The 22,804-nt window shown below is 42.7% G+C and overlaps 1 protein-coding gene across 1 annotated transcript in view; it reads left to right on the forward strand.

Annotated features, from left to right (window-relative positions):
• The window catches only part of LOC124545859 (probable tubulin polyglutamylase TTLL2), a 433,526-nt gene extending 411,192 nt beyond the window's left edge, over nucleotides 1-22,334 (forward strand). The window contains exon 12 of the mRNA XM_047124817.1: nucleotides 20,984-22,334. Coding sequence (XP_046980773.1) covers nucleotides 20,984-21,137 — 154 coding nt within the window. The 3' untranslated portion in view covers nucleotides 21,138-22,334. The remainder of the gene's footprint in view (nucleotides 1-20,983) is intronic.
• The last annotated feature ends 470 nt before the right edge of the window (nucleotides 22,335-22,804 follow it).

Here is a 22,804-nt window from a genome sequence, read left to right on the forward strand (position 1 = left end):
TCACCGAAGTTAAGCGCTGTCGGGCGTAGCCGGCACTTGGGTGGGTGACCATCAAGACCGCCACGCACTGTTGCCATTTTTCGGGGTGCACTCAGCCTCTTGATGCCAATTGAGGAGCTACTCGACCGAATAGTAGCGGCTCTGGTCAAAGAAAACCATCTTAACGACCGGGAGAGCGGTATGCTGACCACACTCCCCTCCTATCCGCATCCTCACCTGAGGATGACTCGGCGGTCGGATGGTCCCGATGGGCCACTTGTGGCCTGAAGACGGAGTGCTTTATGGCAAATGTGTCTCTCACATTCAACATTATATGTTTGCACTACGATTACACTAGCTTCAACATCAAAATTGTGAAGCACTCTGTTAGTAAACTGCTCTTAATTTTCTATGACAAAAACAGTCAGTCTAGATTCCAACCAACACTTATTGCCGGGAAGAAATTAGTACACCCTTTTAGAGATTTCAAATGCACTCAAGATTTGTTGTTGCAACAGTGCATATGGAGTACATGAAATTATTACATTTACAGATTAACAGCACAAGCGGTTCTGAGGTACCGGATATCGACCCGCGCTGAAACACCCATATCAGTATATGGTGTAGTCTCCACAGGCAGCAATGCAGGCGCTGACTTTAGCACGCAGTTAATCGCGACGCCTGCTCGACCCATTCATGTAGTTCTGTATGAGCTGTCGAGTAACGAGTCGTACGAGTCACTTCTCGTCCCATCGTACACCACACGTGCTCGATTAGAGACAGGTCCAGAGATCGTGCTGGCCAGGGAAGTCGCTGCACGTCTTGCAGAGCACATTGAGTTTCCACGGGAAGAGTGTGGGCGAGCATCATCCTGGTGGAACAGCACGTCACCTTCCCCTGCGAGAGCGGCAGAACAACGGGCCATCCTCTACAGTTTTTGCCCTCTACAGCTCCCGTTAGTACCATGGAACTCATTCCCTGATGTCTTAGCAGATGTTCCACCATCCTGTCCCTTCTCCTATTCATTGTTTTCCACACATTCCTTTCCTCTCCGATTCTGCGCAGAACCTCCTCATTCCTTACGTTATCAACCCACCTAATCGTCTGTTGTACCGCATCTCAAATGTTTCGATTCTCTTCTGTTCCAGTTTTCTCACGGTCCATGTTTCACTACCGTACAATACTGTGCTCCAAACGTACTTCTCAGAAATTTCTTCCTCAAATTTAGGCCTATGTTTGATACTAGTAGAATTCTCTTTTCCGGGAATGCCCTTTCTGTCAGTGCTAGTCTCCTTTTGATATCCTCTTTGCTCTGTCCGTCATTGGTTATTTTTCTGCCTTTGTGACCATCAGTCCTGATGTTATGTTTCTTGCTTTTCTCATTTCTGCTACTTCTCATTACTTTCGTCTTTCTTCGATTTACTCTCAATCCATACTATGTACTCGTTAGACTGTTCATTCCGTTCAGAAGATCATGCAATTCTCCTTCACTTTCACTCAGGATAGCAATGTCATCAGCGAATCGTATCATTGATATCCTTTCACCTTGAATTTTAATTCCATTCCTAAACCTTTCTTTTATTTCCATCATTGCTTCCTCGATGTACAGATTGAACAGGCTGCATCCTTGTCTTACATCCTTTTTAATACGAGCACTTCGTTCTTGGTCGTCCACTCTTATTATTCCCTCTTGGCTGTTGTACATATTGTATATGACCCGTCTTTCCCTATTGCTTACCCCTACTTTTTTGCAGAATTTTGAACATCTTGCACCATTTTACATTGTCAAATGCTTTTTCCAGGTCGACAAAACCTATGAAAGTGTCTTGATTTTCTTTTGTTTTGCTTTCATTACCAATCGCAATGTCAGAATTGCCTCTCTCGTGCCCTTACCTTTCCTAAAGCCTAACTGATCGTCACCTAGCGCATTCTCAATTTTCTTTTCCATTCTTCTGTATATTATTCTTGTCAACAACTTGGGTGTATGAGCTGCTAAGCTGATTGTGCGATAATTCTCGCACTTGTCAGCTCTTGTCGTCTTGGGAATTGTGTGGATGACATTTTGCCGAAAGTCAGATGGTATGTCGCCAGACTCATACAGTCTACACACCACCGTGGATAGTTGTTTTGTTGCCACTTACCCCAGTGATTTTAGAAATTCTGATGGAATGTTATCTATCCCTTCTACCTCCAAAGCTCCCTTAAATTCTGGTTCTAGTAGAGGATCCCTTATCTCTTCTATATCGACTCCTGTTGCTTCTTGTATCACATCAGACAAATCTTCCCCCTCACAGAGGCCTTCAGTGTACTTTTTCCACCTACGCGCTCTCTTCTCTGCATTTAACAGTGGAGTTTCCGTTGCATTCTTAATGTTACCAGCCTTCAGTCTTCTAGATGTGAACATTTCCTATTAAAGGGTAGACACAGACGGCGTCTGGTAGGTATGCCACTGCGCTGTCTGTTAAAGGGTAACGTTGAAACCAATATAAGCACATCTACTATCCCCCAGGTGGCATATGCCATTATCGGATCGAAATCGGCGTTGTCTTTCCAGGAGCACGAATTTTTTCCCCGTCAGTGTATTTATTGTGGTAACCGGTTTCAGTCAAACATGACCACCTTCAGATCGGTAACTTCTTCGTGATGTGTGGAGCCAACTGCAGTTGTTGACTGGTACCTTTTGGTACATACAGCAGGTAAGTTGACTGGCTTCACACGTCACCAAGGAATTACTGGTCTGAAGATGGCGTGTTGACTGAAAGCGGTTACCAGAATAAGTAAATATTAGTTGCAATTAGACTGGCCGTTTTTGTTAAACTGTTTAAAAATATCACTGAGATTCCAATATGACTTTAGTTATTTTTCTGTAATCGTTGGGCCGGCCAGTGTGGTCGAGCGGTTCTAGGCGCTTCAGTCTGCAACCGCGCTACCGCTACGGTCGCAGGTTCGAATCCTGCCTCGGGCATGGATGTTTGTGATGCCCTTAGGTTAGTTAGGTTTAAGTGATGACCTTTGATGTTAAGTCCCATAGCGCTCAGAGCCATTTTGTAATCGTTGGAGATACTACCTGGGTTATTCCTGGACGAGTTAAAGATAATGTCGAAGGGTTTTCTATGGAACTTGCTTATAGTTAATAAAGATTAAATTTGCTTATTTTTGCATGTGATTAGGAAGATGAATGATTTTTCCGAACATAATGGAACAGAAAAATATTTTGCATTTCAGCTTCCTATAGTATATTTCAATGAATTCTACTCGTTTCTAAATATATGCAGAATGTACTATCCAACTAAACTTTCTGATAAACTTGATCAGGTATGTAATCACTCGGCGTGGCGACCCTGAAAATTGGAGATTTGACACAAACATCGGCCGTTTTCGAAACATAAAACCCACTTCCTTCTGCCACCTCTTCCCCCTTATGTGTTCCAGGGCAGTTTTATCCACATAGCATTTTCGTTCATGTCACTAACTATTGTTCCAAGCCTTTCAAGGACATGCAGAATATATATCCATACATTCATTTGAATCTGCTTGTAATTGCGAAAACACTATGGGACTTAACATCTGAGGTCATCAGTCCCCTAGACTTAGAACTACTCAAACCTAACTAACCTAAGGACATCAGACACATCCAGCCCGAGACAGGATTCGAACCTGCGACCGTATCAGCAACACGGCTCCGGACAAGCGCATAGAACCCCTCGGTTCCAACGGCCGGCCGCATCACATGTTGCGCCTTGTTTCAGTCAGAACGAGTACTGCGTGGCTGAGGAATTTAGTGTGTTCTGTTGCTGAGTATATCATTTATATCTTTCCATCAGAATTTGTTTTCACTTACAAACATTACATCGAATTCAGATTTGAAGTTTGTTGCTACTATCATTTTTATCCATGTACTCAGCAAAAGCACATGTGAAATTCCACAGCCACGCAGACATGGAACACGCAACCTCCGATACGCCAGTCGCTTACGTTACCTCGAGACAACGAATACCGACAACCTACCGCGTCTGGACACACCGTGACCCAACGGCTGTTTCCCAGTGGCGTTTACTCTTTTTTTCCCTTACCACTAGTGCTTAAACAACCTCATTATTTTCATCAAAATTGTTTTCGAAATATTTTAGCCTCTTACATTTTCATTATCATTTTTGAAAGTTGACTGAATATTTCTTGGCGTATTTCTGTGTATCTGTTGCTGCAAATATAACATACTGCCTGTTTTTCATACGTCTTTCAATGTAGCGTTCCTGTTAGGGACAGCAGTCACAAAAATGTAAGCAAATACGTACAAATCCGAGAACAGAGGGCTTTGGTCTCGCATTGGTCAAAGGAAAGAAATATATATTCGAGAAGAGCAAGAGCTGAGAAGCATAAACTGAAAAACGCTTCTACTAAAATGTTCCTCTGGGAAGGTCACGACACTCGTGAAGCCTTCTCGTCCCCCACCTTGGATCCGCTCCTGCTTCAAGATACTTAGAGGTTGTGACGAATTCCAAAAACTGATCGACTATCACGTAGTCTAACAACATCGGATCTTTTCATCTGTTTACACGCATTTTATTATCTTTATTTGTTTTTAAAGTCTACTGCGTAACTTTGTGTCACGTGCTGATCACCTTCAAGTCTCTCAGAACTTCGTAATAATTTCCTAGCGATGTGTCATCTCCGAGTGTCATCTGTAAACAGCCTCATAGGGCCAGGTAGGATTTCTGCCAAGTCATGTCTATATGTACAGGATGCTAAAAAAAAGTACAGCTATTCCATATTTTGAGAGGTGATAGTACGGACCAAAATATGAGAAAGACATCCAGTAAACATGGGCTCTTAAATGTTTGCTTTAAGAGCTATCAGCACTTGTACATGCCCAATTAATGTATGGCCAGGATGTCAACAGGTCATGATCTTATGATTAGCGTTGCTCACTCTGTACCACGGGGCCCCGGCTTAGAATCCCGACAGAATTGGTGATTTTCCTTCGTTCTCTGACTGGGTGTGTGTATTGTCCCCGTCCTCATTTCATCGTCATCGGTGAGCAAGTTATTGAAGAGGCGTCACATAAAAAGATTTGCACCAGGCGGCCGATCTCCCTGGGAAGGGACTCTCGCACATTTTACATTTCATTAGCGACGGACTAACAGAGCCTTACGTGCTACCAAACAGGTTAACTGGTGCAAGGTTTCTTCATTTCCAATCAAACGACTTCCCTCTCCTGCTAGAGAAGATACCATTCCAACACAGCTGGGTATGAGGCTCATGCACCACCCGTTTTCTCCCTGTCCTAGAACGCCTCACTCAGTTATTTCATGAGAAATGGATTGGTCGGAGAAGTGCAGTACGTTGTCCAGTTAGTTCTGTCGATCTTAATTCCTTGGATTTTCGGTTGTAGGGCCACTTGAAAACTTTGGTGTGCACAAGTCTCATTAATGATGTCCAAACACCACAAAAACGCATCAGCAATGCCTGCCAGCACATCCATGACCAACGTGGAATTTTTCAGAGAACGCGTGATTCACTAAGACGAAGCATGCCTTACTATGAACTGACTCTACATTGAGCATCTCTTTTAGCGATGGCCCACAAGTGCAGGTCATATGCAATAGCGACCAGATCACATTGAAGTGACAAAAGTCGTGGGTTACCTCCTAATATTGAGTCAAACCTCCTTTTGCCCGGCGTATCTCAGCAACTCGTCGTGGCATGGACTCATCAAGTCGTTGGAAGTCCCCTGCAGAAATATTTGGCTGTGTTACCTCTACAGCCTTCAATGGGACCAGAGGATCCAGTCCATTCCACATAAACACAGCCCACACCATTATGGAGCCAGCACCAGCTGGCACAGTGCCTTGTAGACAGCTTGGATCCAGGGCTTCGTGGGATCTGCACCACATTCGAATCCTACCATCAGCTCTTACCAAGTGAAATCAGGACTCATCTGAGCAGGTCATTGTTTTCGAGTCGTCTGGGGTCGAACCGAGACGGTCACGAGCCGTGGAGAGGCGCTACTGTTAGCAAAGACACTCTCGTCCGTCGTCTGCTACCGTAGCCCATTGACATCAAATTTTGCCGCACTGTCCTAAGGGATGCGTTCGTCGTACGTCACTTATTGTTTTCTGCGGTTGTTTCACGCAGTGTTGCTTGTGTGTTGGCACTGTCAGCTCTATGCAGACGCTGCTGCTCTCGGTCGTTAAATGAAGGACGGCGGCCACTGCGTTGTCCGTGCTGAGAGGTAATGCATGAAATTAGGTATTCTCGACACACTCTTAACACTGTGGATCTCGGAATATTGCATTCCATAACGATTTCCGAAATGGAATGTCCCAGATCCATTTCGCGTTGAAAGGCTGTTAGTTCCCGTCGTGTCGCCATAATCACGTCGGAAACCTTTCTACATGGATCACCTGAGTACAAATGGTAGCTCCGCCAATGCTCTGCCCTTTTATACCTTGTGTACGCAACACTACTGCCATCTGTATATGAGCATATCGCTGTCCCATGACTTGTCACCTCTGTGTACCTTGCAGTAACAGAATCGTGTTCTCATTTGTTTACTCGTTTGTTTACTGCATTCTGTAAGTCGTTTGTAATAGCAATATGTTTCGCAGTAGCGAAGATGAACAAGTGTTCATATCTCTCACGGTATGCATTTTAGAATCCATATTTACTGGACATTTTTTTCTCGTTTTGGTCCATACGCCGCCTCTTAAAATATGAACTGCTTCTTTAACACCCTTTACAACGTGAATAGCAGCGGCCGTAGCTCACCTCCTTGAGACACAGTGGTTGTTGCCTTGGATTTTGGCGAAGGAATGACGTATAGTGTTTTATTTGTTCTGTTTGCAATGAAGCCTTCAGTCCAATCGCGTATCTGTTCAAGTATTCCGTATGCGCCTATTTAGTGTATTAGGAGATGGAGCGGAACCATATCGACGGCCTTCCGAAAATCAAGTAACACGGTATCCTCTGGATCTCACGAACGAACAGAGTAGGCAGGGTTTCTCAAAGACGGTGCATATCGATTACTTCGTATGAGTTGTTCGGTTTCCAGAAAATGCATCGCACATGAGCGCAATGTACTGCGTGTTCCATAATTTCTACAACAGACTGACGTCGGTTAGATAGGTCTATCCTACAGCGCCTTTTTCCACCATGTGACGTATTTTTAAGCGACCCACCGTATACCGTTTCTAGAAGAGTGGGCAGTTCCTCTACGTTATCTGATCAAAACTGTTCGAACAACCCTTTGTAATGAGAAATTGACCACAAGATGTTATGAAAGGTACACCCACCATTACAATAGGAGGCGGAGAGTATTGTGTTGCCAATAGAGGAGCAGCAACAAAATAATGTGCCGCTCCAGTGAGCTGAGTAACTTCGAATGTGGAATGGGCATCGGTTGTCAGACGAGTGACAAACCCACCAGGGGCATTTCAACTCCCCTAAAGCTGCGGAAGTCGACTGTTGGTGATGCCATTCTGAAATGAATACGCAAAGGAGCAACCATGAGTAAATGAGTACTAGGCTAACCTCGTGTACTAGCAACCAGGGATCGTCGACCATTGTGAATGGTGGCTGTGAGAAATTGCATGAAGTCAGTGGAAGGAATCACTCATGAGTTCCTAAGCGCTACCAGTAGTCCATTTAGCACTGTGACTGAGCGTAGGGAGTTAAAAAGGATGGGGTGTAATGGTCGAGCAGCTCCTCATGACCACCGAACGGGGTAGCGCAGTTGTTAGCTCAGTGGACTCGCATTCGGGAGGACGACAGTTCAAACCCACGTCTGACCGTCCGTGATTACCCTAAATCGCTTAAGGTAAATGCCCGAAAGGCACGACTTCCTCCCTTCTCCACCCTTTCCGGAACCGAACTTGTTCTCCGTATCTAATGACCTCGTCGTAGATGGGACATTCAACACCTATCTCCTCTGCCTCTATCTCCTCATTAGCAACACATTTATGTAGTCAATGGTAAGCGGCGATTGAGATGGTGCAAAGAGCGACGCCAGTGGACAATGGAATACCGAAAACAAGTGATTTGGAGTGGTGAATCACGCTCTAACATGTGGCAATCCGATGGAATGGTTTCGGTTTGGCGACTGCTATTATGTGTAGTACGGAGGAGGTGGTGTTACTGTAAATGCTGAGGTGATGTGAACAGAAAGCATATAAAACTTCCTGTAAGGTTAAAACTGTGTATCAGACCGAGACTCGAACTCCGGACCTTTGTCTTTCTCGGGCAAGTGCTCTACCAACTGAGCTACCCAAGCACGACTCACGACCCATCCTCACAGCTTCAATTCTGCCAGTACCTCGTCTCCTACCTTCCAAACTTCACAGAAGCTCTTCTGCGAACCTTGCAGAACTAGCACTCCTGGAAGAAAGGATATTGCGGAGACATGGCTTAGCCACAGCCTGGAGGTCATCCAGGAGTGCTAGTTCTGCAAGATTCGCAGAAGAGCTTTGTGAAGTTTGGGAGGTAGGGGATGGGGTACTGGCAGAATTGAAGCTGTGAGGACGGGTCGTGAGTCGTGCTTGAGTAGCTCAGTTGGTAGAGCACTTGCCCGGGAAAGACAAAGGTCCCGAGTTCGAGTCTCGGTCTGGTACACAGTTTTAATCTTCCAGGAAGTTTCATATCAGCACACACTCTGCTGCAGAGTGAAAATATCATTCAGGAAGCATACCCCAGGCTGTGGATAAGCCATGTCTCTGCAATATCCTTTCTTCCAGGAGTGTTAGTTCTGCAAGGTTCGCAGATGAGCTTCTGTTAAGTTTGGAAGGTAGGAGACGAGGCACTGGCAGAATTGAAGTTGTGAGGACGAATCGTGAATCGTGCGTAAGTAACTCAGTTGGTAGAGCACTTGCCTGCGAAAGACAAAGGTCTCGAGTTCGAGTCTCAGTCCAGCACACAGTTTTAATCTGTCTGGAAGTTTCATATCAGCGCACAATCCCCTGCAGAGTGAAAATCTCATTCTGGAAAGATCCCCCAGGCTGTGGCTAAGCCATGTCTCCGCAATATCCTTTCTTCCAGGAGTGCTAATTCTGCAAGTGGTTCTGTGAAATTTGGAAGGTAGGAGACGAAGTACTGGCAGAATTGAAACTGTGAGGACGAGTCGTGAGTCGTACTTGGGTAGCTCAGTTGGTAGAGCACTTTCCCACAAAAGGCATAAGGCTGAGTTCGAGTCTCGGTCCGCCACACAGTTTTATTTTGCCAGGAAGTTTCGTATCAGCGCACATTCCGCTTCAGAGTAAAAATCTCATTCTAGAAAGCATATAAGATATAAATTTGTAAACTGTTTGGTGATCTTAATCACTTGCTTTTTAAGCATACACTGTCAACAGTCAGAAGTATTTTTCGCGAGAAATATCTCTCGTCAATCGTTAATTTTCTTTGAAGTTCTTTAATTAACATAGTTTCATAATCTGAATCATCCTTGTACGAGGGTTTGAACTTTAATAGTGGCAACTACTTATTTACAGCTCATACAAAATTTATACGTGTTTCAAAGTTTTACTGACCTTCAAAGTAGTCACCAGCATTTTGTATAACCCGTTGCCAGCGATGTGGAAGTCGTAGGATACTCTTAGCAGTGCCAGTTGCGTAGACAGTTCGAGTGGTGTGGTCTATTGCCCGACGAATTCGTATCAGTTCTGAAGCGAATGACATGAAGTGTTTCCTTCAGTTTAGAAATCGAGCTAAACTCACCAGGGCTTAAGTCAGGGGAGTGCAGTAAGTGGTATAGCACATAGCAGCACCATCAGTCAAACAAATCAGTAACAGCTTGCACTGTACGTGCTTGAGCTTTGTCCTGCAAAATGATGGTCAGGTCCTGCCGAAAATGTCATCACTTCTGTCTCTGTGCTGTTCATTTTTGGAACACAACCTATGACCAGCATAGAGACAGAAGTGATGACACTTTCTGCAGAACCGGACCATCATTTTGCAGGCCAATGCTCAAGCACATACAGTGCAAGCTGTTACTGATTTGTTTGACTGATGGGGTCCAAAGTGCTATACCAACTCCTGCACTCCCCTGACTTAAGCCCTCGTGCGTTCAACTCGATTTCTACGAGGTGCGTTCAAGTTCTAAGGCCTCCGATTTTTTTTCTAATTAACTACTCACCCGAAATTGATGAAACTGACGTTACTTCTCGACGTAATCGCCCTGCAGACGTACACATTTTTCACAACGCTGACGCCATGATTCCATGGCAGCGGCGAAGGCTTCTTTAGGAGTCTGTTTTGACCACTGGAAAATCGCTGAGGCAATAGCAGCACGGCTGGTGAATGTGCGGCCACGGAGAGTGTCTTTCATTGTTGGAAAAAGCCAAAAGTCACTAGGAGCCAGGTCAGGTGAGTAGGGAGCATGAGGAATCACTTCAAAGTTGTTATCACGAAGAAACTGTTGCGTAACGTTAGCTCGATGTGTGGGTGCGTTGTCTTGGTGAAACAGCACACGCACAGCCCTTCCCAGACGTTTTTGTTGCAGTGCAGGAAGGAATTTGTTCTTCAAAACATTTTCGTAGGATGCACCTGTTACCGTAGTGCCCTTTGGAACGCAATGGGTAAGGATTACGCCCTCGCTGTCCCAGAACATGGACACCATCATTTTTTGAGCACTGGCGGTTACCCGAAATTTTTTTGGTGGCGGTGAATCTGTGTGCTTCCATTGAGCTGACTGGCGCTTTGTTTCTGGATTGAAAAATGGCATCCACGTCTCGTCCATTGTCACAACCAGTGAAAAGAAAGTCCCATTCATGCTGTCGTTGTGCATCAACATTGCTTGGCAACATATCACACGGGCAGCCATGTGGTCATCCGTCAGCATTCGTGGCACCCACCTGGATGACACTTCTCGCATTTTCAGGTCGTCATGCAGGATTTTGTGCACAGAACCCACAGAAATGCCAACTCTGGAGGCGATCTGTTCAACAGTCATTCGGCGATCCCCCAAAATAATTCTCTCCACTTTCTCGATTATGTCGTCAGACCGGCTTGTGCGAGCCCGAGGTTGTTTCGGTTTGTTGTCACACAATGTTCTGCCTTCATTAAACTGTCGCACCCACGAACGCACTTTTGACACATCCATAACTCCATCACCACATGTCTCCTTCAACTGCCGATGAATTTCAATTGGTTTCACACCAAGCAAATTCAGAAAACGAGTGATTGCACGCTGTTCAAGTAAGGAAAACGTCGCCATTTTAAGTATTTAAAACAGTTCTCATTCTCGCTGCTGGCTGTAAAATTCCATCTGCCATGTGGTGCTGCCATCTCTGGGACGTATTGACAATGAACGCGGCCTCATTTTAAAACAATCTCTCTTTCCAGTCCAGAGAAAAAAAAATCGGAGGCCTTAGAACTTGAATGCACCTCGTAAACTGAAGGAAATACTTCATGGCATTCGCTTCAGAACTGCTACAAATTCGTCGGCCAATAGACTGCGCCACTCGAACTGTCAACGCAACTGACACTGCTAAGAGTATCCTACGAATTCCACGATGCTGGCAACGGGTTATACACAATGCTGGTGGCTACTTTGAAAGTCAGTAAAACTTTGAAACACGTATCTATTTTGTACGAGCTGTAAATAAATAGTTGCCACTATTAAAGTTTCAATCCTTTTATATACTCTACATTGCACTGAATTTATCTTGAGGTTCACTTTTTGTCCAGTCATACAGTTTCTTTCATTTCCACGCCACTGACCGTTTCAGTATTCTGGTCCGGACACCAGCTTCACTACGAAAAAAAAAAGAAAAGAAAAAGAACGCCTATTCATAAACAAGGATGAAAAACTGAACTAAAAGCTATATATTGTCCCTCAACAAAAATCAAATATTCGGATGGCAATAACAGTAACAAGACGCGATATAGCAGAGTGCAGTAATGATTTATCAATGGCACAACGTTCGAATGTTTACACTCAGAACTGAATACGTCGGAGCACGTCGTCTGTTTTCATCTGTTTGCTTCACTCAAAAGAACCTGCAATCAAGTCCAATCAATACCTAAAGCTACAACCAAATGAATCGACTGTTTTCATTCGATTCATCCCTTAGACTGGTTTCAATCAAAACAATGAATGCATAATGCAACCAATACGTAAAACTAAAAAGTGAAATGAAAACGAGAGAAATGTGGAAAACGTAAGTAAACTGTTTATAGTTTCAGAAGTAGTCGCCATAACTGTCAATACATTTATCCCACTATGAGACAAGACTATCACTGCTCTGTACGTGGCCGCTTTGCAAAAACTGAAGCGTGCCATCAAGTTCAAATGCCCAGGAATGTTGGTGGACAGCATCTTTCTGTTACTGGATAATGCCTGCCCACACACTGCAAAAGATGTTTCGATTAAGCTGCAGGAGTTTCGATGGAAAGGCATTGTACATCCTTCATACAGTTCCGATCTCTCCACGCAGTTTCCATAATTTTGGAGTCCCAAAGAAAGAGAGATTCATGGCCGTCGATTCACTCCAGACGAAGAGGTGCAGTAGGCAATTGCAAAATTTTTCATGAAGTCGCCGACTGTCCTATCTTATAGAGTGATAAATGTATTAACAGTTACGGAGAGTAATTTTGAAACAATAAACTGTTTACTAACTCTTTTTCTATGTGTCTCGAAAAATGACTCTGAGCACTATGGGACTTAACATCAGTGGTCATCAGTCCCCTAGAACTTAGAACTACTTAAACCTAACTAACCTAAGGACATCACACACATCCATGTCCGAGGCAGGATTCGAACCTGCGACCGTAGCGGTCACGCGGTTCCAGACTGAAGCGCCTAGAACCGCACGGCCACATGGGCCGGCTCTATGTGTCTCGTTTTCGCCCCTCATTCAACTGAATGAGTCGATTGTTTACCGACAACCGACTAAATCGGCTGTTTTCGATTGATTTTTCCCATCTCTAACGTAAGTCTCAAGTCATGTTTCATGCGGCAGTGTATTTGTGTTTGAGTCATCTTAGTTGATTTAGTAACAGATGCCTTCCGCATCTCACACTAAGCAGAACTAGTCGCGTTTGTAATGGTTCGAATTTTGCGATCTGATAGACATTATCGCTGATGGTTTGCAGGTGTAGACATTGGAGACTGCAAAGGAGGTGATATTATGTTGGATATCGTTTTTGAGCATACTGTTGCGGCGTGCTATCCCGTGGGGCACCAGCATACACAGAAATCGGATGTATAAATGTTTTATACGTTTGTGTATGACTTTCCCAGTCGAGCGTCCGTGGAAACTGCCTGCACCTGTCTTAATAAGGTTTTGTCTCAATCGGACTTCTTTCAGGATGTGGATTAGGTGAGTGCTACCGTTCAAATAATTGTCTAAATACTAGGCGTGTTTTTTAAGTAAGTACCGTTTTGAAATTAAATAAAGACGTGCTAAGATATCTCAATAATTTTATTTTTACATGAAAGCCTGTACCTTAACCTACTTTTCTACATAATTTCCGTCGATATTGAGGCACTTGTCATAACGTTGTACCAGTTTTTGAATACCCTCCTCATAGAAGTCTGCCACCTGACTTGTTAACCACTGCATCACCACTGTTTTGACTTTGTCATTGTCTTGAAGACGCTGACTGTCCAGGTGTTTCATCAAGTGCAGGAACAGATGGTAGTCACTGGGCGCAAGATTGGGGCTGTATGGAGGATGATCTAGAGTTCCCCATCGAAAAGATGTGATGAGATCTTTGGTCTGATTCGCCACATGTCTCGCAGCAAAACGATGTCCTTGCTCAACTTGCCACGTCTTTTTTCTAAATTGAACGGCGCAGATTGTGCAATGTCTTACAGTAAACTGCTGCATTGACTTTCTCATTACGAGGCAGACATTCCACAAGCAATACTGTTTTTCTGTCCCAAAAAACTGTGCACATGATTGAAACCGCGCCACTGCTACGGTCGCAGGTTCGAATCCTACCTCGGGCATGGATGTGTGTGATGTCCTTAGGTTAGTTAGGTTTAAGTAGTTCTAAGTTCTAGGGGACTGTTGACTTCTGCAGTTAAGTCCCATAGTGCTCAGAGCCATTTGAACCATTTTTTTGTGCACATGATTTTCTGGGCAGAAATTGTTTGCTTGAACTTCACTTTTCTGGGTGTATCTGAATGCTGCCTTTCCATGGACTGTTGCTTTGATTCTCATGTGACGTAGGCCACCCATGTTTCATTGCCCACAACAGTTTGGCTTAAGAAATCATCACCAGCGTTGTGGTACCACTCAAGGAAAGTCAATGCACTGTCTAAACGTTTGGTTTTGTGAACATCTGTCAATATTTTTGGTACCCAATGTATGCACAATTTTCGGTAATACAAGTGCTCTGTCACAATGCCATACAAAACACTACGAGAAACATTAGGAAAATCATCCCGCAAGGAGGAAATCGTAAAGCGTCTGTTTTCTCTCACCTTATTGTCCACTTCCTGCACCAAACTTTCATTAACGACCGAAGGACTCCCACTGCGTTGTTCATCATGCACATTTGTGTGGCCATCTTTAAATGCTCTCACCTTCTTACCATTCCATCACTCATAATGTTCTCTCCGCAAACTGTACAGATCTCACGATGAATATCGATCGCTTTTAGGCCTTTAGCACTAAGAAATCTGATAACAGCCCGTACTTCACAGTCGGCTGGACTCACGATTATCGGAGGCATCTTAAACACTCATTACACAACGTAAACAAGGAAGAATCAGACTGTAATGGCGTCAGTGCGTAGACAACGGAGGATGCTAAGTTCACCGGACTTGGATACGATGTGACGTCATTATGACGTATACACGCGACATCGAAAACGATAGAAACCGCATATCGACTATTCGACTTTTGTGAACTTTCGAGAGGTTGTGACAGGGTAGTGCTGTGCATGCGCCATTCGTTTAAATGTGTTTTGCGTTCCTTGCGTTTAAATCGTGTATTGTACTATATTTGTGTCCTGTGCGTTGTTTTTCGTTTGCTCGTCTCTAATTATGTGTTCAGCATTCGAGAGACTAATGAGAAAAAGCTGAAAGAGTTCAGCATCGATGACGACGGGCAATTGCGTGGTTATTGTGAATCTCAAGCAGAAATTGATGTACTTCTGACCCAGCTGAAATGCGTCGGTTATTCGTACTCGGCGAGGAGAAGCACTCAGCAGCCAAAATCTTTAGATGCGTCAAGACACTAACCTTTGGTTAAGATTTCATTGAGAAATCCATTTCCCCTCGTATTTCATCTCCGGTCGACGATTTTTATTCAACAATGCCTCATATTTTTCTTTTTAAGTTCGAAATTCAATCATTCTACACACCAGTCATTACTGGACACTAAGGTACCTGTCTCTGCGGTCCGAGTGTAAAATTACTTGGAATTATGCTTGATAAAAGACTATCTTGGGATGGACATATGAATTACTTAGCTAACAAACTTGCACGAGTTCTCTTTCAGCTATATAAATTAAGAAAAAAAAGTCAGCAAGAGTATGCTGCTACAATCTAATATGTACTGACAAGACCAATTGTATGAAACCATACTAAAATATTGATAATAAATAAATATTATTTTCGGCGTAAGAGCTCAATACAACAATCACACAATCTAATCTGGTCGCGACATAAGAAGACTTCACTTTTTTACGAAACGTGTTGTCCGTGGTGTTTTCAAGGCCACGGTCAGGAATATTTCTATTAATATCCAGCTCTTTTACTTTTATTTTGGCGAAATACATATACGCTGCCACACTGAGCTGTTATCAAAATCGCACGTGTCAAAACAAACCACTAGCTGACGACAGTTTAGAATCTCGAACGTTCGTTAAAAGTCGATAGATGTGTTAATCGACTAAAGCGTATATACGTCATAATGACGTCACATCATATCCAGGTTGTGTGAACTTAGCATCCTCCGTACACAACAGATGTAAGCTACCGAGTGCCTATGCGCAGAACGCCGACCGCAGCGCTGCGGCCGCGGTGTGGCAAAATGGTACTAACTTAAAAAACACGCCTCGTACGTCTCATGGCATATGGCTGAGTCTTGCAGAGTTAGAGGTGCATGCCAAAGTTGTGGGATCCTGCCCATTCCTCTCTTATAGAGCGCCTCAAGGATGCTGCGTTCTCGGAATGCTATACAACCATTCAAGCAATTACATTAATAATTTTTATTACAAATAAGAAGATTGACAATACTTAACTTTGAATTTACAACGGAGTCGCAAGCGCTGGGCGACATGCAAACAAGTAATGTTCTTCGCTATAAACAATGTCCATTTAAGGGGAGTTAGAACACCCCATCCCGACAATGTTAAATTTAGTGACTTGGCTTCCCTGTATTTCAGGAACCAGTGTAGCCATTGACATGAAACTTTTACAGGACATTAAACTATATTTTCTGAACCTGCTGAACTACGATAACTGCATTTCAGCCATTGCTTTCGGAAATACATTTTTTTAATTACATGGTTAAAATTTCGTGCACTTTTTGTATGTTATCCTAAATAATTTTATTTATACATAACATTATGTTCTTCTTTTAGTTCAGTAGACTCAGGAGTATATTATTACTCCTTGAAAATTTGAATACTCTACTCGAAGTGGTTTCTGAGATTTAGGGAAAAATGCAACAGAAAATGTTAACTTTCAGGAATGGCTTCTAAAGTTTCAGAAGACTGTAACTCACTTAATATATGCTTAATTTTTTATTTTTAGTCACTCAGAAGCACCCTGTACCATACTATGTATCATCCTCTTGATCTTTTTCCAAGTTTTTTCTTCTTTCTGGACTCCATCATTGTGGCCAACTGTGCTGCATATTCTGCTTTATCAATGAGAACCTTGTCCATCCATTCAAGTTCTCTGATGCAGTTTGCTCCAAGATTAATTTCCATATGCTGTAGCACTTTCACCCTACCAATGCCATCATTAAAAGCAATAATAGCATCACTGACACGCCACTTTAGTGTCTTCATTCCAACAAACACGTTTTTTGGTAAGGAAGTCCACATAAGATTATTGAACGACTCATTGGTATTTTGAGTCTGACCATACAGACACTTCTTCAGTAATTCAGGATTTGCCAGGTCTCTATAAATAGGTTTTATGATATCCATGACTGCTGCTGGGATGGAATGTTTATGGCTGTATGAACTGTTTGAGCACTGGGCATTGCGGTAATTGCACCATGAATCAGGTCCAGGAGGGCAAAGTGGTGTACTGGTTTTTCATCAGTTGACAGGTTGTGGAAGAAGGTAGCCCACACTGACTGCTTCATTTTCAACAAATCCTCAGTATTACTTCTAATGGCCATCCCATAATACTGCTGTAGTTCAGCAGTAATTTTGTCTGTCAGCCTGCCTATTATGATTTTACAATCAGGAAGTTTCTTGTCTCAAAGTTTGTTTCAACTTCCTCAACTTGGTGCTCATCCTCTTATGGACATGACCAACATATTCCATTTTGTGATAATCTTCTCACCATAAGGCTGAGTGAATACTACACTGTTATATGCATTCGAGTGTCCATCACCTAAGAACTTAGTGTGACACAATCCTCTTTTGTTCTCAGATGGACTAAAAATTTCAATAGCTGCAGAGGCCTCCATACCACCACTTGTTCCTTCATAATTTCTGTCACAGGTATGCCCTTCTTTATTCCCTGATTTATACTTATAATAATATTTGGTTAAAATCTGGAAATATATTATATCCACACAGGTCACCGTAGCAACAGAATTAGAACTGTAGCTGCACTTCTGCCACATGCCATCAAAAGCTACTGGTATGTCAGTAATACCTTAATTTATTTCAACAGCTTCGTTTGCAACACCCTTCATTGACTCACATGCAACAGATTCCACAGCAGCTCCAATAAATCCTGCATACTTGTCGCTTTTACAAGGTGGGTGCGGCATATTCATCATGGCACAAGTTGTTTCTGCTGCATTGTGTCCTTTGCTTATAGTTCTCAGTCCATAAAACCACCTAACATTTACTTCAAAATAATTATCTTTACACTTATCAGAATTCCAAAATGAATGAGTGCATTTACAACTGGCACAATTAATGATAAGTTTCCCATCTAGTCTATTTGATACCTCACTGTTTTCATCTAACTAACTGGCCCTCCCATTAGGATGCGTAAATCTATCAGCATATAACCTTCATCACTTTCGTTTTGAGAAAACTGTGTATCACAACGTTTTATTTTAATCTTCGAAGCACTAATGGGCGTTTCTCTGCCTACTGACAGTTTGCCTCTATTTTATTTTCTGTAACTTCACGTGCCACATGTTCAACACAGTGTTTCCCTTTAATCGAAAATATGCTGCCATAAAATCCATGTTCCTTAAAAACACTTCATTTTGCCTTCTTAATTTACTTTTTGAGAAATTGACCAATCTATTCATGACATTTTCTCGAAAAAACGTTAGCACTTCGACATACAACGCATGTTTATACTTTGAAACGATATGGTGCTGTTTTTGACAGTACTACCTATACAAACACTTCATTTAACCTTTATAAAACAGCAATACACAGCCTTCTATATAAAAAATTACCGATTTTATTAAATCTTGAAGTAATGTGTGTAAAAATTTGAACATTTTCAACTGGTGTTGATTTTACTTAAAAGAATAAAGTAACATACTTACTATGTGAGTTTATAAGTGATACATATATCATTTTATTCCGGAAAATTGCAAATTTTATAATGAGATAAAAATCCAAAGATGTGAAAAAAATTTTCATTTCTAACTCCCTTTAAGCAATTGGTATGGATCACTAATAACTGCCATCATAGTGTCGGTCTACAACTGTGCGAATACTGTGCGGTCGAGGCTAGCAGGAGCGGTGTTTATGTTTTCTTCAACTGGAGGTTGCTCCAGTCGTGGTGAGGTTCTTGTCAGTGGGCTATTGGCTGACGTCGTCTCACAGCCTTCTCTGCTCTTTTGGGATCCTTGTCTTCGTTCTGGTACTTGTCAATACACTGGAACAAAAGGCTCGATCATGTATCCCTTTCATCTCATTGGCACTTCTCGGTGTTGTTTCTATCCCAGAAAAGTATTGTTTGGATTTCGACTAGTTTGGATCGAATTAACTATTTCGCCATCCAGTTATCCAGCTGTTGTAGATATTTATCTGTTTTCGTTGTAAGCTCTGCAGCCTTAATCCGGTACACCAATATGAAGTTAATCCGCTTACAGGCATACCTGCTCGGCGCTTGCAGTTGAATGGGATATATTTGCTGTGAATGGGGCCTTATGTTTTCTCAGCGACTTGCGCATGCAACCCGTCATATGTGCTATGATTATTCAGACCAGTTTGAGTGGATTGCCGATGTTTAGCAGCCTGTGGAAGTGGCCAAAGTGTGAAAGTTTACAGAAGACGCTGTCGAACTCGAGGTATAACGCTACTGTGCAGTGTGCTACGTTTATGTCATATGGACGTGTCATATCTACGACAGTAGGTGGGCTTAAACAGCGAATGAGTTGTGCTGTAGTTGCGTCTGGAGCCTTCTTAGATAGGGAGGAGAAGCAGCTTTCCTTCGCTATTGGCTGTAGGTTAATATTCTGTCCCATGGCTTCGCCATGACGTCAAGAAGGGAGATGGGTCGGTATGACTGGAGTTCGTAATTAATGATTTTTCCTGTTTCCCATGCACGTGGGAGCGCCTCGACTTTCAGGCAGTACTCAAAAAATTGTATCAGTATTGGTGGGTGACGTTAAATGAGGTTACCTGGCGTGCGTTTTATTGTGTTTTTACTAGTTGCTAGATACCACCAACCTGTTAATACCGCGTTCTTCATTTCTTTGTGTCTTATTGGCTTCTTAATGAGGATTCGTCCCCGGAGTCTCTTACGCAGGTTGTCAGAGGAAACGTTACCTCTGTTCCTACCGGCTGACTGAAGTAGGCCGGCCGGAGTGGTCGAGTGGTTCTAGGCGCTTCAGTCTGGAACCGCGCGACCGCTGCTGTCGCAGGTTCGAATCCTGCCTCGGGCATGGATGTGTGTGATGTCCTTAGATTAGTTAGGTTTGATTAGTTCTAAGTTCTAGGGGACTGATGACCTCAGATGTTAGTCCCATAGTGCTCAGAGCCATTTGAACCATTTTGATTGAAGTAGTCGTTAAATTTGAATTCTTAGGAGTAAGCAAATACCTCTTGCAAGACGTCCTTGAATGCTTTTACGTGATGTCTGTTGTCGATGGCCGGCTCGTTCCTTGCTGTCAATGTTTTGCTGTTAGCATCATGGCTTTAGAAGGAACGCCGGAACATTGCCCCATTTCTGTAATCTAGCTTTCGGCATGTTTCCCGCCACTGTCGTTGCCTATGTTCCGAGATATATATTTTATTTGGCAGTTGAGCCGGTTCGATTGGAGCTTTAGGGCATGGATGTTGGAGCTTCCCACTTGCCTAAAGAGGAGTTTCTTTTCGCTAACCAACGCATGGTTGCCGGCTGCCAGTAGTCTACCATCTTTTGCGAGATTGCTTCGTCTGTCGCTATCTGATACTTTTTTCTGGTCTGTTGATGATACAGACAAAGTCGTTAGTTATGGCTTTGGAGAGGGCAATGTCGTCATGTATTGTCTCTTTGTATTTGCCCCAGTTTCCTTTTCTGTATTGCCATTTGCCTCTCTGTCCCTACTATCTCGCATAGTTTTCAACATTTAAACATGGAGGCAGAGGTAGTGTCGAAGACAATGGTGATCACGTCAATTATGGGAGCTGTGTAGCGCTATATCGAATAGTTTGTAGCTCGCCAGTAAATGATCTGGTGCAGACTCATCTCGGCGACAGTGGTTTCTATTTCCTTGTAACGTATATTCTGGAAGAGAAAAAGTTTGAGTATAAAGGGAGCATTATATCTATTGCTTTCTTGTATGCAAGTACGATTTCACCAAGGTCCACAACGGCAATGTTCTTGAAGATTTTTTTTTTAGTGTGCTGTGGTGATACTTAATTTCTCGTACGGTATTTATGGCAATGATGAAAGCAAATGTATTTCGACTTTTTCCAGAGAGGTTCGCGACGTCGTTGCTGCAGTCACCCGCTACGTCAAAGCAGCGCGAGACATCTACCGGCGAAGTCCACAGCTCTCCGACGCCGACTACAGCGCTGCCATGCGGGATGCACTCGCCATTAGTGCCGAAGTCTGGGTGCCGCCTTGTTAGTGCCGATGACCGGAAGGCGGAAAGCAATCAGCCAAAAGCGTTAATATTTAAAAGAAAAACGTTAAGAGTATTCATTAAAAAAGTGTAATGAATTACACTTTTTCCCAGGTTTAAGTGAAGGTGTGACTCTAACTCAAATTCAAGAAACAAAGAGAGTATACTAGGTTAATTATTTAAAACTGCCACCTTTGAATATTTTTCGACCGGGAAGTGCAGTTAACATAATGAAAACACACACATTTAGACACTTATACAGCTACACTATAAAGTTATTCCAACCCTGGTGGAAGAAGGTAGTTTATAACGGTTTTAAATAACCTATAAGACATATAAAGCACAAGTATTGAGGAAAATTAAAAATGTACTGGCAGTATCTTCATTAATCAACAGTTGACTATAATGCCGCAGAATCTCAAAATTCATTTTCTAGCTTAGTTAGTGATATGGAACACATTCTTTTATGTTCTAGTTCAACAGCAGGAACGAGACACTGGTGGCTTATCAGGGTATACTTACATTTCTTATTTACATGGGGAATATGCATGTGTAAGAAATGTTTTTCTAGTGCTGATTGTGTCAACGAATTTTATGTTAAAAGCTGTGTGAGACTATAAGCAGGAGAACTTGAAAATTTCTGTATATTGCCCACAATACAATTAGTGAAATAGAGTAATGTCATTCGGAGAGGTGAGAAATCACTTTCCGGACTTCAGAAGAATAGAAAAACAAATATAATTATTTTATTTCCCAACGCTGCTAAACATTATGAATCAGGATAATCTTCTGTCACCTAACGAAGCTTTATGAGAAGTTAATAGCACCTTTGTCATTCTAGATACCTCTCACACCTTTATACCTGATATTAATGTAATGGTGCCTATAGTTGACATCAGAAGTTTGTTTGCTAAAAAAATCAGATTCCTTTGTTTGTAGATAACAGTGGGGTAATGCAATATATCATCAATTCATATGTAGTGCAAACTATTTCAGAGACCCTCAATGCACAAGAAATGGAACTCTTAACATTAATACTGGAATATCCTGGGTGGATTACAAACAATGAAATGGCTGGACACAGCCAACCATAATGAACATGTGAACTTGCATTCTTCTTCAGACCAGCCACAAATGCACAGTCATGCATTGTCCAAGCACTGTAACCCAGCTCTCGTTTATCAGGCAGAGGTTTTGTTTCTTTGTGTGTGTGTGTGGGGGGGGGGGGGGGGGGTGGATGGATGGGTGTACAACAGAGGGAGAGAGAGAGATATGAAGAACAATGAAAACTTATAATCTGAACAACTGTGTTTGTGTACCTATACACTGCTCATTGCTTCCACTATACTGCCATATATTACCACTTACATTGACCTATAGCACTGCACTAGGGTTCTCTTATAAATTGTTGACCCTATTTAAAGTTTATAACATTGTCATATGGGAAATAAAGAAAAACTGAAAGAATTCGTGTCACAGAACACATTTCTGTTTTGTCTTATATACATTGACTGAGAGAGAGAGAGGAAAAAACATTGGCTGAGAAGGGGAGGAATAGATGGGGTATTGATTTAATGAATATTTTATTTAATCTATCTTCTTCCCCCAGGCTGTTCCATCAAAGATTAGTACGCAAATATTTTCATGCTATTGTGTACAAATAAGAAACACAC

This window comes from Schistocerca americana, chromosome 8, assembly GCF_021461395.2.
Source record: "Schistocerca americana isolate TAMUIC-IGC-003095 chromosome 8, iqSchAmer2.1, whole genome shotgun sequence".
Lineage (NCBI taxonomy): Eukaryota > Metazoa > Arthropoda > Insecta > Orthoptera > Acrididae > Schistocerca > Schistocerca americana.